The following is a 16,227-nucleotide window of genomic DNA, read 5'->3' as shown; positions in this document are numbered from 1 at the left end:
TTGTCAGTCAGAGAAAGACAATTACCTATGATTTCACTCCTATGTGGAATTTAAGAAACAAAACAGGGGAGTACTGGGGGAAGGGAGGGGAAAATAAAACGAAATGACATCAGAGAGAGAGACAAATCCTGAGATTCTTAATCATAGGAAACAATCTGAGGGTTGTTGGAGGGAAGGGGGAGCGTGGGAGGAGGGGGGGATGGGTAACTGGCTGATGAGCATTAAGGATGGTACCTAATGGAATGAGCACTGGGTGTTATATAACACTGATGAATCACCGAACTCAACCTCTGAAACTGATAATACACTATATGTTAACTAATTGAGTTAAAAAAAAAAAAAAGAGTTGGTTGCTTAACCCATTGAGCCACCCGGGTGCCCCTTTCTTCTAACAATGTTTTAGGGGCACCTGGCTGGTTCAGTCCATAAAGCATGTCACACTTGATCTCAAGGTTGTAAGTTCGGGCCCCACTTTGGGTATAGAGATTACTGAAAAATAGTCTTAAAAAAACAAAACAAAACAAAACAAAACCCAATGTTTTAAAATACTTCCCTGAACTATAGAGTATCCCATCACATGGCAGTCAGGGAGGGCCGCGCTCTGACCCTCTCTATGTCTAACACTTTACAGCCTCATGCCGCCAGGGGGTTGGGTGGGGCGGACCGGCTGCAACAGCTCCATACCCTTCCTCCTTGGCGGGTTTCCTGAGCGCCGCGCTGGGTTGCGACGTCATCACGTTGGGACGTAGATGCCTCAGGCCGTGGTGCCTTACGCAGTGTCTGATGTCATGACGTAGAGCCTAGCAACCGCGCAGGCTCCTGGCGGAGTCCGTTATGGCCGCTGCTACCTTGAGGAGGATGAGGGGAACCGTGCAAAGGAAACTGCGGCCTTCGCCCGGCCTTCAGGTTCCCGGAGTATTGGCGTGGCCGCTGGTCCCGGCGCTCCTGCTTGCGTCCGCCACCATGTCCAGTGGTAAAGGGGGCGCGGCGGCAGGGCGGGCGCGGGAAGACGCGGAGGGCCAGCACCGGCTGGGAGACAGGCCCGGCGGGGGAAATGACGCTTCGGAGTGTCCGGAGCAGATGGCACTGTGTAGACAGGGCAGGGTCTCTAGGGGCGAGGACGGAGGGTAGGGTGTCTGAGGAGGTGGGGGTCTCTGAGAAGCCGAGAAATGGGGATGAGAGATGCGGGGATCCAGGGAGCGGGGAGCAGAGTATGTAGATGGGCGTGGAGGGAGGAGTGGTGGTGGTGTCTAGAGAGTCTTGAAGAATGGGTTGCTACAGTGTATGGCGGTGGTGGGGTCTCCGAAATTGTTCGCAGTCGTGAGGGGACAGAGGGGACAGATGCTGAGATGACCGCGGTTAGGAGGTGTGGTGTCTAGAGAGGGTCCCAACGCCGGGGGGCGGGGGGGGGGGAGGCACGCAGGGGTCCAGCAGGGCCAAGGGAGTGTGGGCGGTTTCCGGAACGGTGAGGTAAGTGGTAAAGACCAGGGTGGGCCGGGGCACTGACCAGACTGAGCTGATGGAATAATTTTGGAGAGCAAAAGTGAAGGGGAGAAAGCTGTCTTAGGATACTGGTGCATCTCTGAGATCTGGGAGGTTCTGGTGCTTGGTAAAGAGCCAGAATACTGAGGCTTTGGGCTCCTGAGGGGCTTGGGAGGAGGAGAGGAGGAAGGCGACAAGGGAGATTCTTGGTAAACATGGTTCCTTGTGTCCTGGGTTAGCTGGAAAAGACTGCTTCATTTAAATAGAGTCGTAGGATTTTATTTCATTTAAAAAATTTTATTAAAATTCTTTTTATTATTTATTTAGGTATGATTAGCATATAACATGCTAGATTCAGGTGTACAACATAAATTTGGTATTCGGGTACACCGGGAACTGATCACTTCAATAAATGTAGTTACAACATATCACATTTTGTAACAGTTACAAAATTTTTTTTCTTGTAATAAGAGCTTTTAAGATTTCCTCTCTTTGCAGCTTTCAAATATGCATTATTACTCTATTACTGACCATAGTCACCATGCTATTTATTACATCCTCATGACTTATTTTGTAATTGGGAGTTTCTTCCTTTTGGTGCCCCTCTACCATTTCACCAACCTCCAATTCCCTCTCTTCTGGCAACCACCACTCTCTTCTCTATGAGTTTGGCTTGTTTGCTTGTTTGTTGTTGTTTTGATTCCCCCCCCCCCCATAGAGGTGAAATCATATGGTATTTGTCTTTCTCTGACTTATTTCAATTAGCATGGTGCTTCAAGGTCCATCCATGTTGTCACAAATGCTGTATTTCATTTTTTATGAGTGTGTGGCTGAGTATTATTCCATTGTATGTACACACCACATATTTACCTGTTCGTCCATCCATAGGCATTTAGGTTGTTTCTCTTTCTTGGCTGTTGTAAATAATGCTACATGATTAAGTATTTTCTTAGAAATGTTACATTGTGAATGAAGATATTGAAGGCTTTATCAGGAAATAAAGAAGTGTGTAACTTAGGGCCTGAGACTTAGGGGGACAAATCTATTAATAAGAATTTGTGATGATTAAGCAGTATTTTGTTTAGTATTCCCTTTTTTCTTTAGGCAGACATAGCCCTGCTCTTCTTCTTAAATCTTTTTTGAGTTTTCAGATGAAAAACTGTGAATGGGATAGTGTTTTCTTATTTGCCAACAGGGGCTGTCTAGCCATACATTTGTCTACTACAGTGCTGTGGTTACTTCCTTAGGTTTCCCCAGCAGCGGTGAGGGCAGGTCAGTCACCATCCCAGAAGCATTTTAAGTTTGTGGGGCAGGACTGAGATTCATTTTCCCAAGGCCCTTTCATCAAGAGTAGAATATAACGAGGATTTCTTTGGTTGATGCAGATAATTCCTTTTCCCAAAGTACTTACGTAGTATGATTGTTTTGGTTATTTAATCATTTAAGACAAAATTTGACATTTAAGCATTTATGTTTCTTACTGGAATGATTAAGACATACAGTTTGAGGGATATATAGCTGGTAACTGTAGTTCATAAACAGCTTTTCCCCTGGTTGAAAATTTTGTAGGGAGGGTCAAGCAAGGGGGGAGTGTGGAGTATTAAGTTGTCTTCTTGTTTCTATTTATTAGAGCACCATAAATATTGCTCCAACTAAACTGCGACATTTTAGATAATCTTTTTTTTTTATTAAATCTTTCTGTCAATTTAAAATTCTTATTCTCTACTAAAAATAATTTGAATGTAAACTAACATATGCTCCTAAGAAGGAAGCAGCTACATTGCAGTGCAGCATGCCATTTGTAAAAATTTGGTAAGAGAAGTGTTTTTTGTAAGCTTACCTTATGATAGAGCAATTTCAAGTAATTTTAAGACTCTTTTGTTTAATTTTTTTTAATTTTAAAGATTTTTAAATTTATTTTGAGAGAACACAAGCAGGGGGAGGAGCAGAGGGAGAGGGAGAAGCAGACTCGCTGCTGAGCAGGGAGCCCAATTCGTGGCTCAGTCTCAGCACCCTGGGATCATGACCCAAGCCAAAGGCAGACACCTAACAGACTGAACCACCCAGGCACCCCAACGTAATTACTCTTTTAATAAAAAAATAACAGCCAAATAAGATGTGTTGAGTTCCAAACTTCAACTAAGCATAGAAAGTTAGGAAGTTACTGCATTAAATTTATTTTAACTTGTTTCATATTAGGTTTCTTTCTTTTTTTTTTTTTTTTAAAGATTTTATTTATTTATTTGACAGAGAGAGAGAGAGCACAAGCAGGCAGAGGCAGAGAGAGAAGCAGGCTCCCCACTGAGCAAGGAGCCCGATGCGGGGCTCGATCCCAGGACCCTGAGATCATGACCCGAGCCGAAGGCAGCGGCTTAACCCACTGAGCCACCCAGGCGCCCCTCTTTTTTTTTTTTTAAGATTTTATTTAATTAATTTATTTATTTGACAGACAGAGATCACAAGTAGGCAGAGAGGCAGGCAGAGAGAGAGAGAGAGAGGAAGGGAAGCAGGCTCCCTGCTGAGCAGAGAGCCCGATGTGGGGCTCTATCCTAGGACCTTGGGATCATGACCTGAGCCAAAGGCAGAGGCTTTAACCCACTGAGCCACCTACTGGGCATTGGTGGTTCAGTGGTAGAGTTCTCACCTGCCCACTGAGCCACCTAGGTGCCCCTCATATTAGGTTTCTTAAAATTGCAGTACTTGGTTGTATTCTTGGCAATCTGTAAGGATTTTAAAGTTTTATATTTTTATTTTGACAAAATCTAAAAAAATTAATATAAGCATTGTTTTGGATCACTGGATGATCATCTTATGATTAGGTCTTACCACATCATTTCAAAAGTGCCTACTTTCTGTGTATGCCATGGATTGTTCCCAAATGATCACCTAAATTTAATGTATAATATGTTTAATTTTTGAGGCACTCTTGCCTCAGTGCCCATTCTGAATGAATTCTCAGGGTACTCTGCATTCTTGTTTAAGAATCATTGTTGTAATCTATTTTAAGACAGTTTTTTAAAGGGACCCGTAAAAAAAAAAAAAAAGAATTTAATGTAGAAAGGAGGAAGCAGGCTCCCTGCTGAGCAGAGAGTCCGATGCGGGGCTCAATCCTAGGACCCTGAGATCATGACCTGAGCTGAAGCAGAGGGAGGCTTAACCCACTGAGCTACCCAGGCGCCCCTGAATAATACTTACTAATTTTGCTCCTACTTGGTGTTAGGTATTGGAGTTATAATAACAAATGGAGTGATATTGGAGATGCCCTTAGAAGAATGAGTGGGGTTTTGCCTGCCTGAAAACTATGGGAAAGGCTTTTTATAGAGTGTGATAGGTGCAAAGATGCTACTTGGGAAGTAGTGTAGGGTTTGTGGTGAAATTTGGTCAAGAGCGTATTCAGTAAACAGGTATTGCTATCTGTTAAGTAGGCAACAGGGATAGAGTAGTTTGGGAGTTTAGTAAGAGATGAGGTTGAGGTAATGGGTGCCAGATCATGTAGGATCTTGTAGGCTATTACAAAGACTTAGAGTTTTACATTTGAGAGAAATGGGGAGCTCCCGGAGGGTTTTAAGCATAATTGAAGTTAAGTTTTTACAGGATGACTCTGGCTGCTATGTCAAAAGCAGAAAGTAGGAGTTAAAGTAGAAACAGGCAGAGGGTTTAGAAGGCCTTACTCTTTTTGGAGTGGGAAGTAAAAGTATGTTTCCTTAAACTTTTTATTTTGAAATACTTGTAGATTCACTTGCAATTGTAAGAAATAATATAGATTCTGTATACCCTTTACCCATTTCCCCATCTTAAGAAACTGTAGTACCATGTCACAACCACGGTATTGACATGGATACAGTCAAGATATAAGAGCATTTTCATCAACCTCTTGTGTTGCTTTTTTATAGTCACTCCTACTTCCTTCCTATCCCCACTCCATCCTGAAATCCTGACAATCACTAATCTGTTCTTTATTTCTTTAATTTTATCATTTGAAGAATGTGCTATAAATGGAATCATATAGTATGTAGCTTTTTGGAATTGGCTTTTTTAAAATTTTTATTTTTTTACCTAGCGTAATTCTTTGGAGATTCATCAAGTTGTTTCATGTGTCAGTAGTTTGTTCTTTTTTATTGCTGAGTAATACTGTGATGTTATATAGACACACTGCACTTGTTTAACCATTCATCCTTTGAAGGACATCTGGGTTGCTTCCAGTTTTTGGCTTTTATGATTAAAGCTGCTGCAAACTTTCATGTATGGATTTTCTGTGTGATTGTAAGTTTTCATTTCTTTGGGATAAATGCCCAGGAGTACAGTAGCTGGGTCATATGGTAGTTATGTATTTAGTTTTTTAAGGAACTGCCAAACTGTTTTCTGGCATAGTTGTCCTATTTTATGTTACCACCAGCAGCATTTAAGTGATCTAGCTTCTCTGCATCTTTGCCAATATTTGGTGTTGTCATTACTTTTTATTTTAGTCATTCTGATAGGTGTACAGTGATATCTTTATTGTGGTTTTAATTTGCATTTCCCTAGTGGCTAATATCTTTTCCTGTGCTTATTTGCCATCTATATATTCTTGTCGGTGAAATGTGCCTCTGTGTCTGTTGCCTGTGTTCTAATTGGATGGTTAGGTTTTTCATTTTTGAGTTTTCAGATTTTTTTTTTTCTTTAATTTGACAGAGAGAGAGATCATAAGTAGGCAGAGAGGCAGGCAGAGAGAGGCGGCGTGGGGGGGGGAAGCAGGCTCCCTGCCGAGCAGAGAGCCCAATGCAGGGCTTGATCCCAGGACTCGAAAGCAGAGGCCCAACCCACTGAGCCACCCACGTGCCCCGAGTTTTCAGGTTTTTTTTAATGTATTCTGGATACTAGTCCTTTTTTGCCTTGGGTCTCACAAATATTTCTCCTTTATATAGCTTATCTTTTTATCCTCACAGGAAAGTCTTTCATGGAGCAAAAGTTTTTCATTTTGATAAATCAAATTTATGGATTTTTTTTTCTTTTTATGTACTGTGTTTTTGGTGTCAGGTCTACAAATTTGTGCCTAGTCCTAGATTCTAAAGATTTTTTCCCTTTGTCTTTTTCTAAAAGCTTTATGATTTTACACTTATTTTTATTTTTTAAAGATTTATTTGAGAGAGCAAGCATGTGTGTGCACTTCAGAGCAAGGGGAGGAGCCCAGGGGAAGGGAAAGAAAGAGGGAGAGGATTCCAAGCAGAATCTGTGTTGAGTTTGGAGCCCGAGGTGGCCTTGATCTCATGACCCTGACATCATGACCTGAGCTGAAACCAAGAGTTGGATGCTTAACTGACTGAGCCCCTAGGTATCCCTACATTTTACATTGAAATTTGTGATCCAAGGGTGCCTGGGTGGCTCAGATGGTTGAACATCTGCCTTCGGCTCAGGTCGTGATCTCCAGGTCTGGGAATCCAGTCCTGCATTGGATTAACAGCTCAGCAGCAGGGGGTGGGGGGGGTGTCTGCTTCTCCTTCTCCCCCTGCTTGTGGTCTCTGTCTCTCTCTCTCTCAAATGAATAAATTTGTGTGTGTGACCCATTTATATTTTTATTGTATTTATTTATTATTGTTATTTTTTAAAGTAATCTTTACACCCAGTGTGGGGCTTGGACTTATGACCCGAGGATCAAGAGTGAGTCACATGCTCCTCTGACTGAGGCAGCCAGGTGCTCCTGCGATCCATTTTTAGTTCATTTTTGTATAAGGTGTGAGACTTAGGTCAAGGTTTATTTAACTTGTTAATATGGTAGATTGCATTGATTGATTTTTGAATACTGAATTAGTTTTGCACCCTGGAATAACCTTTGTTCATGGAATATTATTCTTTTTATATATTACTGATTATTATATATTATTATATTATTATATATATATATTAATATATATATATTATATTATATATATATGATTATTATATATATTATTATATATACTGATGATTATATATTATTCTTTTATATATTACTGATTTCTATTTGCTAATATTTTGTTAAGGATTTTTGCAGCTATGTTCATGAAAAATATTAGTGTGTAGTTTTCTTTTTCTGTAGTGGTTTTGGTTTTGGTATCAAGATAATAATATTGGTTTCATAAAATAAATTGCACAGTGTTTCCTCATGTTCTCTGGGAGAGATTCTGTAGAATTGGTGATAGTTCTTTAAATATTTAATTCTCTATAAAACCATTTGGGACTGGAGATTAATTCTTTGGGAGTTTTAAAATTAAAGATTGAATTGTGTTAATAGTTATGGGGCTATTCACATAATGTATTTCATACTGGGTGAGTTGTGGGAGTTTGTGTTTTTAAGACTTGGGTCTTAACTTTCTCTTTTGGTTGGCTTTTTATGACATTGCTCTGGCAGGGGAGGAGGGGTTTGCTGCACAGTACTGTCAGGTAGATGTAGAACTCTAGGGTCTCCAGTTGATCTCTGTTGACACCCAAAGGGTGATGGTCTTCTTGTTACTTCTGGACTATGGTGGGAGTTCTGTCTCCCCTTATCTAGTGGTGGGGGTGGCCTAGTTACTACTGGATGATGATTAAAGTCTTGACTGTATACTAGGACTGTTCTGACACCATTACACTGTGGAGGGGGAAGAGGCACCTTGTTACAGCCTGCAGAAGGTGGCTTCTGCAGTAGGCTTTCTACTTGGCTTTTGCTGGTATGGATGGGAGCAGAGCTACAGTGTGTGTGTGTGTGTGTGTGTGTGTAAATGTTTGCCTGGAGTAGAGCAGTCATTGTCTAAAGTTTTCTTTCTTGCTAGGCTGCCTCTCTCCTAATTTTTTTGGTTAGAGAGAACAGGCTTTTTTTTTGCAGTGGGACAGGAGAGGGCATGTTTTTGTACATACTCATTGATGTTTCCATGTTGGTTTCTTCAGCTACAGGTCTAGAATACATGAGGGAAAAAGAAAATCCAGGGAAGTCACAACTAGGTTGTTCCTCAGGTCCTGAATTCTCTAACCACTCTGCCTTATTCTTTCCACCTTTCAGAGTCTTATGTTATTTTATATATAATATCCAGGGTTAGTTGCTTTCAGTGGAGGCATAGGGAAAAGTTTGTCTATTCCCATTCTTCTGGAAACCTAAGAATTCATTTTGAATATGTTAATTTGAAAGTCAGACATCCAAGAGGAGATGTCAAGTAGCGGTTGGATTTATAAGTCTAGAGTTCTGGTAGTTCATGTAAATTTTCTTCTCATGGCTTCCTTTTTCTCAGAGCAGTTAGGAAGTAATGCCATCCGTTGAAAATGAGGACAACAGAGAAGGTGTTTTTGAGAACAGAGGAGCTTGTGAATGGAGTGGTCTCCTAAGGGAGTGGGAGGCTAAATGGACTAGAAATATACAATATAATTGCCAGCAACATTACATGTACACCTGAATCTTTGGCATTGAATTTAAAATGAAATAAAAATGGTGACATGATGGTGTATTTATTTCCAGCCGTGTTTAGCTGCTTGGTGCAGATGGGGAGTAGTCAGAGAGTTTGATTGAACTTGGGATGTAGCCTTGCCAAGTGAATGGGACAGCGTGAGCAAGGGGGGAAGGGGATTGGTGGTGTACATAGGGGAGGGTTCATGGCTGACTACAAAATTGAATCTTGGTAAAGAGAAAGGACAAGGGTATTGGGCAAGGATGGGATGGGATCAGAAAATTGTAGGTCCTTTTGGACTATGAAGGCAAGGGAATGAATTAGGATAGGTGGTCATGTCAGCAAGTAGGTTGCATGCAGTTGAGATTATGGAAGAGTTGTGATGATAGTGACCATGGTTTGATAAGGTAAGGGGAAGGTCTGGCTTATCAGAAGAGAGGTCAAGGGTTTTGAATTCAAGACAGGAGCACTTGGGTAGAATGAACTGATTTTAGCCAGGAGCTAAAATCATTGAGAATAGGAAAGGACAAAGGTTATTGGGTTATAGCTGATGATGGGAGAATCAAGGCTGGTGCACTTAAGGCGGGGGGTGAATGTGAGAATGGTTTGGAAGGGCCCTTCTGCCTGCCCCCCCCGCCCACCCCAGAATACTTTCCCCTCTTCCAAACCCAGTGGTGCGAGGATGTGGGTGAATAAACAAATGTTAATTAAAAGGACTTCAGGGAAATTGTATCTTTAAGGGAGAGCAGTTTTCAGTTATAAAAAGAAAGTAAGGGATAAAAGAAGGGATTTGCTGATATCTCACTGAATTCCAGAGTGCACAGTGGATCGGTTTCTGGACGTGGAAAGGGGTGGGAGGTGGGGATAATTACAGTCATTTGCACTCCTGTCAGCTTGTGTCCTTTAAATATACATGATTGTTCTATTTTAGGATATGTGCTGCTGAGGTGAGCACTATATATGATTATTCTAAAAGTCGCATATAGAAAAGCAATTTTTTAAAAAGTGAAGGTTAGTTAGTTGGCTCCCAGCTTTAAAAAAAATTAGCTTTTGAGGTGCCTGGGTGGCTCAGTGACTGCCTTTGGCTCAGGTCATGATACTGGAGTCCCGGGATCGAGTCCCGGAGTCTGCTTTTCCCACTGACCTTTCTCCACTCATGCTCTCTCTCTCTCTCATTCTCTCTGTCTCTCAAATAAATAAATAAATAAAATCTTTTAAAAAAAAATTAGCTTTTAAGTCATATTTTCCCTAACTTCGACAGGAAAGTTAAATATACCAGAGAAATAGTAATTTGTAAATGCAAATATAAAAAGTCTTTTAAAATTCTTGTTTTCTGACTACTGTACTCAATTGTAGGCCCTCTTTCTTTGTTTTCTTCTAGTGGAAAGTTTCAAGGAGCCAACTGTTGAAAATACTTTAAGGCAGTTTTACTAATTTACTGAATTTTTTTAACCAATTTACTAATTATTTTTTCTAAGAGATTCCAATCAGTCTCATTGAAACTAGCCATTTTTTCTATACAAAAGAGTTGTCAACTATGATACACAAACCAGAGTGTATTCATGTATTCAAGTATTACATGTTTGAACAAAGAGTGGTCTGTTAGGTTGTTGATTTACGTGCATGCACATGTTTGTGAAAGCCCAGGAATGATTTGGTTTAATCTTACCCCTATAAAATATTTTACTTTAATTTGATAGGCTTTAAAATAGTATCTTTGTGTTTTTAGATCTCATGCGACAGTTCATCTTTAAAAAAAAAAAAGATTTATATACTTTCAGAGAGAGAGAGAGAGAGAGAGCATGAATTGGGGAAGGGCAGAAGGAGAAGGAGAGTCTTAAGCAGACTCTGCTAAATGTGGAGCCCAACACAGGCTTGACCTCATGATGCTGAGATCATGAGCCAAAACCTCAGCTGAGATGCTGAGCCAAAATCAAGTTAGATGCTTGACCGACTACACTACCAAGGTGCCCCAGACAGTTCATTTTTTTTTACAAGTATAATGGGTATTCTTGAAGCTTTTCAACAGATACTACGTTAGATTGTATATTAGAAACACTGTTAAATTTCAGCAGGGATTCTTCTGAACTTTTGGTGTATAGAGGTACTTCTTTAAATAATTTAAAATACTTTAGTAAACCATACTGAGTGGGTGGGAGCATAGGGAAATAAGAGCTTGTACGTATTTGGTGTCATTCCCATTCTGGATTGCCTTACCCAATCTTTAAAATAGTCTAGTTCAGGGCGCCTGGGTGGCTTAGTGGGTTAAAGCCTCTGCCTTTCCACTCAGGTCATGATCTCAGGGTGCTGGGATCAAGCCCCGCATCGGGCTCTCTGCTCAGCAGAGAGCCTGCTTCCTCCTCTCTCTGCCTGCCTCTCTGCCTACTTGTGATCTCTGTCTGTCAAATAAATAAATAAAATCTTAAAAAAAAATAAAATAGTCTAGTTCACACTTAGTTTTCAAGTTTCTAATCCAATTTCCATTTCTCCCCCTTGAGTTTTCGCTTTCTTCTTCCTAAGAGTACCTAAAAGAAAGGAAGGAAGGAAGGAAGAAAGAAAGGAAGTTGGTCTTCAGGTTCTAGTATCCCTTAGAAATGCTGATTACAGCTTGCTTATAGCTCCTCTTAAATTTGTTGTATTGAAAATATTTAGGTTCACATTTTTTAGAAAGATTTTATTTATTTATTTGAGAGAGAGAGAGAGAGAGAAAGAAAGCACAAGCAGGGCGAGCGTGAGGTAGTGGGAGAAGCAGACTCCCTGCTAAGCAGAGAGCCAGACTCAGGGCTTTATCCCCGGACTCTGGGATCATGACCTCAGCCAAAAGGCAGATGCCTGACTAATTGAGCCACCTAGGCACCCGATAGGTTCACATTCTGTATCTAGTTTGTGACCTGCTTGAGCCAGGATCGGCCACCGTCTTTCTGTTCTGGAGATGGGGGGCAGTCTGCACAAGGGTTATTGAAGTCCAGCCCCTTTTTGAAATGAAAACAGAGGGGATGGATAAGAAAGAGCTTTGTGTGAATTTTACCATTGTGACCCAAAGTTACCCCATCTGTTCTTTCCTTTTTCTTTTGATGACAGGCTGTATAATGTAGTAGGTCTTTTATGGTGCTAAACTTGTTACTTTCTGGCTAAAGAGTTATTACCTGATGAATAGTTGACTAAGAAGACATGTAACTGATTGCTGGCCACTGAGACTTATTAACAAATTCTCAAGGGAAAGGAATTTGGCAAAGAGAAATGCTTAGTGAAAAATTTAGGTAAATATGCTTGTAGCCTGGTGGAGATGAAGTTGGAGCTTTCAGTTTAATATTCTTTATTCTAGCTCAACCACAAACTGATTTGCCGGGCCACGCTGTACCTCAGCAAGATGTTTCTGCTCCAAATATGAGTGCTTTAACACATGAAAACCAAACCAACCTTTCTGTCTTCCAAATCAGCACCACTCTCCGACCCACAACTAGTACAGAGAAAGGTGGAGGGGCATCTGTAGCCCCTCATCCCTCACCTACTACTTCTCTGTCTCAAGAGGAAACAGATAACAATGAAGATCCCAGCATAGAGGAGGAGGATCTTCTCACACTCAATAGTTCTCCGTCCACTGCCAAAGACACTCTGGACAATGGAGACTATGGAGAACCAGACTATGACTGGACCACCAGCCCCAGGGATGAGGAGTCGAGTGAGGCTCTGGAAGAAAACAGGAACTACATGGAAATTGAACAGTCAGTGAGATCTTTTAAGACCCCATCCTCAAATATTGAAGAGGAAGATAGCCATTTCTTTTTTCATCTTATTATTTTTGCTTTTTGTATTGCTGTTGTTTATATTACATATCACAACAAAAGGAAGGTATGTTTGGGGTTTTCAGCCCCTCTAATTGCCCTTTATTATCTCAGTCCTATTTCTTATTAATATTTTGATAATTCAGATTTTTTTTCTTTTTCAGTCAAGTTTAAATTGATGGTAAAATTTCAAGATGTCTGATCAGTTTATAAACTTGTGGTATATTTTAGCAAATTATAGACAGATTGCTTTACCTGTGTGCTTCTAAAAAAAGAAGTAGAATTGTTTTTTAATGAGCAAAACCAAAGCCTAGTGATTTTTGAAAAAGAGCTGTTACATCTTAAGTTACCATTTCTACTTCAGTGGGAATATTTATGGAGAAATTTTTTTTTTTTTTTAAGATTTTATTTATTTATTTGACAGAGACACAGTGAGAGAGGGAACACAAGCAGGGCGAGTGCAAGAGGGAGAAGCAGGCTTCCTGCCAAACAGGAAGCCTGACATGGGGCTCGATCCCAGGACCCTGGGATCATGACCTGAGTCGAAGGCAGATGCTTAATGAGTGAGTCCCCCAGGTGCTCCAGAAAGATTGTTAATTTAATACTTCTAATTAAGTAAGCATTGAACTTAATAGTATTTAATAATTTTTTTTTCCTGGCTATAAAATCATTACATATTTATTTTGAGTGCCAGTGATACTCTATCCCAGTGTTGAAATGTTGGGCCATATCTGTTCTAAACATCTAATGGACTTTTAAATAGGCAGGCTCCTGGGCTCCACTGTGGTTTTCTAATTCATTTCTATAGATAGAATCCAGAATCAGTCTTCAGCAAGCACTCTGTACATTAACATTTGAGTAGCTCTGTTTTTGTTTACAAGAGGGAAAATAAAGCCCCCCGCCTTTTTTTTAAAGATTTATTTATTTATTTATTTGACAGACAAGTAGGCAGAGAGGCAGACAGAGACAGAGAGGGGAAGCAGGCTCCCCACTGAGCAGAGAGCCCCATGTGGGGCTCGATCCCAGGACCCTGGGATCATGACCTGAGCCGAAGGCAGAGGCTTTAACCCACTGAGCCACCCAGGCGCCCCTACAAGAGGGAAAATAAAGCCCTTTTGTTATTGTTTTTTTACTTTTTGAATTTGGGAACCTAGGCTTGTATAAAACCTTTTTATACTTGTTATACTTTTAGCATATTCTCTATTTTCTTTTTGGCATATCTAATTTATTTTATTTATTTTTTTTTCCAGATTTTCCTTCTGGTTCAAAGCAGAAAATGGCGTGATGGTCTTTGTTCCAAAACAGTGGAATATCATCGTCTAGACCAGAATGTTAATGAGGCCATGCCTTCTCTGAAGATTACCAATGATTATATTTTTTAAAGCACTGTGATTTGAGTTGGCTTATTATGTAATTTTATTTGCTTGACTTTTTTATATAATATTGTGCAGATGTTTTGCCATAGGCAGTTGGTACTTAAATGAGAGATGGGGGTCTCTCTTTATTTTGCCTTGGTGCTTTGGAAATGAAATGTCACAAACAAGGAGCATATAATTTTTTATCTACACTTTTGGAGGTAAATTTAATCAGGTGTCCAGAATGTGGAGCTAAGCGTTCTCTGTTAGTTTTGTTTTAGATTTCTTTATTGTACTTCTTCTGGAAGTATTAGTAATGCTAGTTTTAAAAGATCCTAGCCTTCAACTAAATCCTAACATTATCTGGAACTGCTGGCTCAGATTCTCTTTCTGCCATCCAAGTACTACTTTTTTAGCACACATTTTGTGCTCCCAAACTGTAATCTACAAGGATGTGTATAATAGTGCTTGGCATATAAGTATCATTTTTTCTTTCAGGAAAATTGATTTGCATATTTTTGGATAATTTAAACATAATTTAAGATAATGATATTGCTCAATCCGACCGCAATTTTAGGCAACACATTAATAAATGTCTCTAGAAATTCTGACAATAGAGAGACTCTGCGGTTTGCAGTGGACATAGATAAAATGTTCCAGAGATACCATATATTGGCTAGAATTACTGAATTAAATTTAGAGGTAGAAATTGTGGCAAAATATTAAATACACATACAATTGCTTTTAGTTAGCAATTGATTGTAGCACGGGTTCCTCCAAGCTTTCAAGTAAGGAGTAGAGTTTGAAATTGTATCAGATTTGCTCACTTTGTTTATTACTTTATAGTAAGTTTGAATAAATCTTAGGGGCCATTATCACTTAAATAATATTGTGTCTAGGCCTTTCAACTTAAGATTATACCTGAATGAAGTTGTTTGTATACATAAAGGATATATGTATACACTGACTTTTTCTCCCCCGTACTTGTTTTATTTTCTTCTGTTTTGTTTTTCACAGCAACTGGAAATTATTTACTGTATTTCATTTTAGCCTGTCTTTATATAATAAAGAGTTGATCAGTATGTAAATATGTGATTTGAACCATGGTTGACTTACAAATGTCACTGCAACTTTTTAGAAAACATAACCCTTACTATATGTTGAACACCTATTCAGAAAGCCCAGGCGAGCCAGTGGGCATGTGCTTTGTGTGAAGATGGAAGAAGTAGGGCAGTCCACCATTTCTTTCAGGTGGACAATTTACTGTCCTGATAAGGAAGGGGAGCACAGTGGAAATACACCTGAACTGTTTATTGCAGTAATTTTTCATATCTGAAATTGTATTATTTAATATTTTGAATAAGATTTTAAAAATAAATGGCAAAGATATAAATCTATGATATTACAAGTGTGTTTCATTTTAATGATGGCACGGAGTCATTCCTTTGGGTGGTGACAGGGGTCATGCTTTGTTTGGGAGGAAGCTAAACTGACCAGCTTGTTTTTGTTCCTTTTAGCAGTAGTACTCTGCCTCTTTGAATCCTCTTAGATTTCAAATTCTAGTTTAGGTCCAGTTTTCTGCTAGGTACTGAAGTTTATTGAAAACTGGCAAAGTAGGATTGCAAAGAAAAGTAAAGCAGCTAAATCAGTGTATAGTTTCTGGTGTTCTGACCACCTTGTTGTCTCCCTGTTGAAGGTTCCCGTCAGGAAGCTCATACCCGCTTTGTGGATCTAGGGTTCTTGGGCTTTTCCTGATGGCACAGTCTTTGCATTCCATGCCCCAGTGCTGCAGTCAAGTAATCTTTGACTTTGGAGCATCACATCATCTACTGAGTAAACGTGCTGCCACTGGGATGCCTGACTGGCTCAGTTGGCAGAGTGTCCGACTCTTGATTTTGGGGTTGTGAGTTTGAGCCCTGTGTTGGATGTGGAGATTACTTAAAAAACATAAATCTTACTTTTTTTTTTTCAAAGATTTTATTTATTTGACAGAGAGAGAGATCACAAGCAGGCAGAGAGGCAGGCAGAGAGGAGGAAGCAGGCTCCCCGCTGAGCAGAGAGCCCGATGCGGGACTTGATCCCAGGACCCTGAGATCATGACCTGAGCCGAAGGCAGAGGCCCTAGCCCACTGAGCCAACCAGGTGCCCCATAAATCTTATTTTAAAAAAGATTTTATTTAGGGGTGCCTGGGTGGCTCAGTGGGTTAAGACTCTGCCTTCAGCTCAGGTCAT

General features: G+C 40.2%; 1 protein-coding gene across 1 annotated transcript; it reads left to right on the top strand.

Annotated features, from left to right (window-relative positions):
- Positions 1-770: 770 nt before the first annotated feature.
- CUNH5orf15 (chromosome unknown C5orf15 homolog) lies at positions 771-15,395 on the top strand. The gene is made up of 3 exons (XM_032837593.1): positions 771-973; positions 12,181-12,707; positions 13,891-15,395. Exons 1-3 carry the CDS (start codon positions 835-837, stop codon positions 14,020-14,022), a joined length of 798 nt encoding a protein of 265 aa, XP_032693484.1. The 5' UTR covers positions 771-834; the 3' UTR covers positions 14,023-15,395.
- Positions 15,396-16,227: the final 832 nt, after the last annotated feature.

Source organism: Lontra canadensis, unplaced genomic scaffold (genome assembly GCF_010015895.1).
Source record: "Lontra canadensis isolate GAN:19392208 unplaced genomic scaffold, GSC_riverotter_1.0 scaffold99, whole genome shotgun sequence".
Classification (NCBI taxonomy): domain Eukaryota; kingdom Metazoa; phylum Chordata; class Mammalia; order Carnivora; family Mustelidae; genus Lontra; species Lontra canadensis.
Note: the sequence above shows the minus strand (reverse complement) of the source record. Positions and strands in the feature narration are given on the sequence as shown.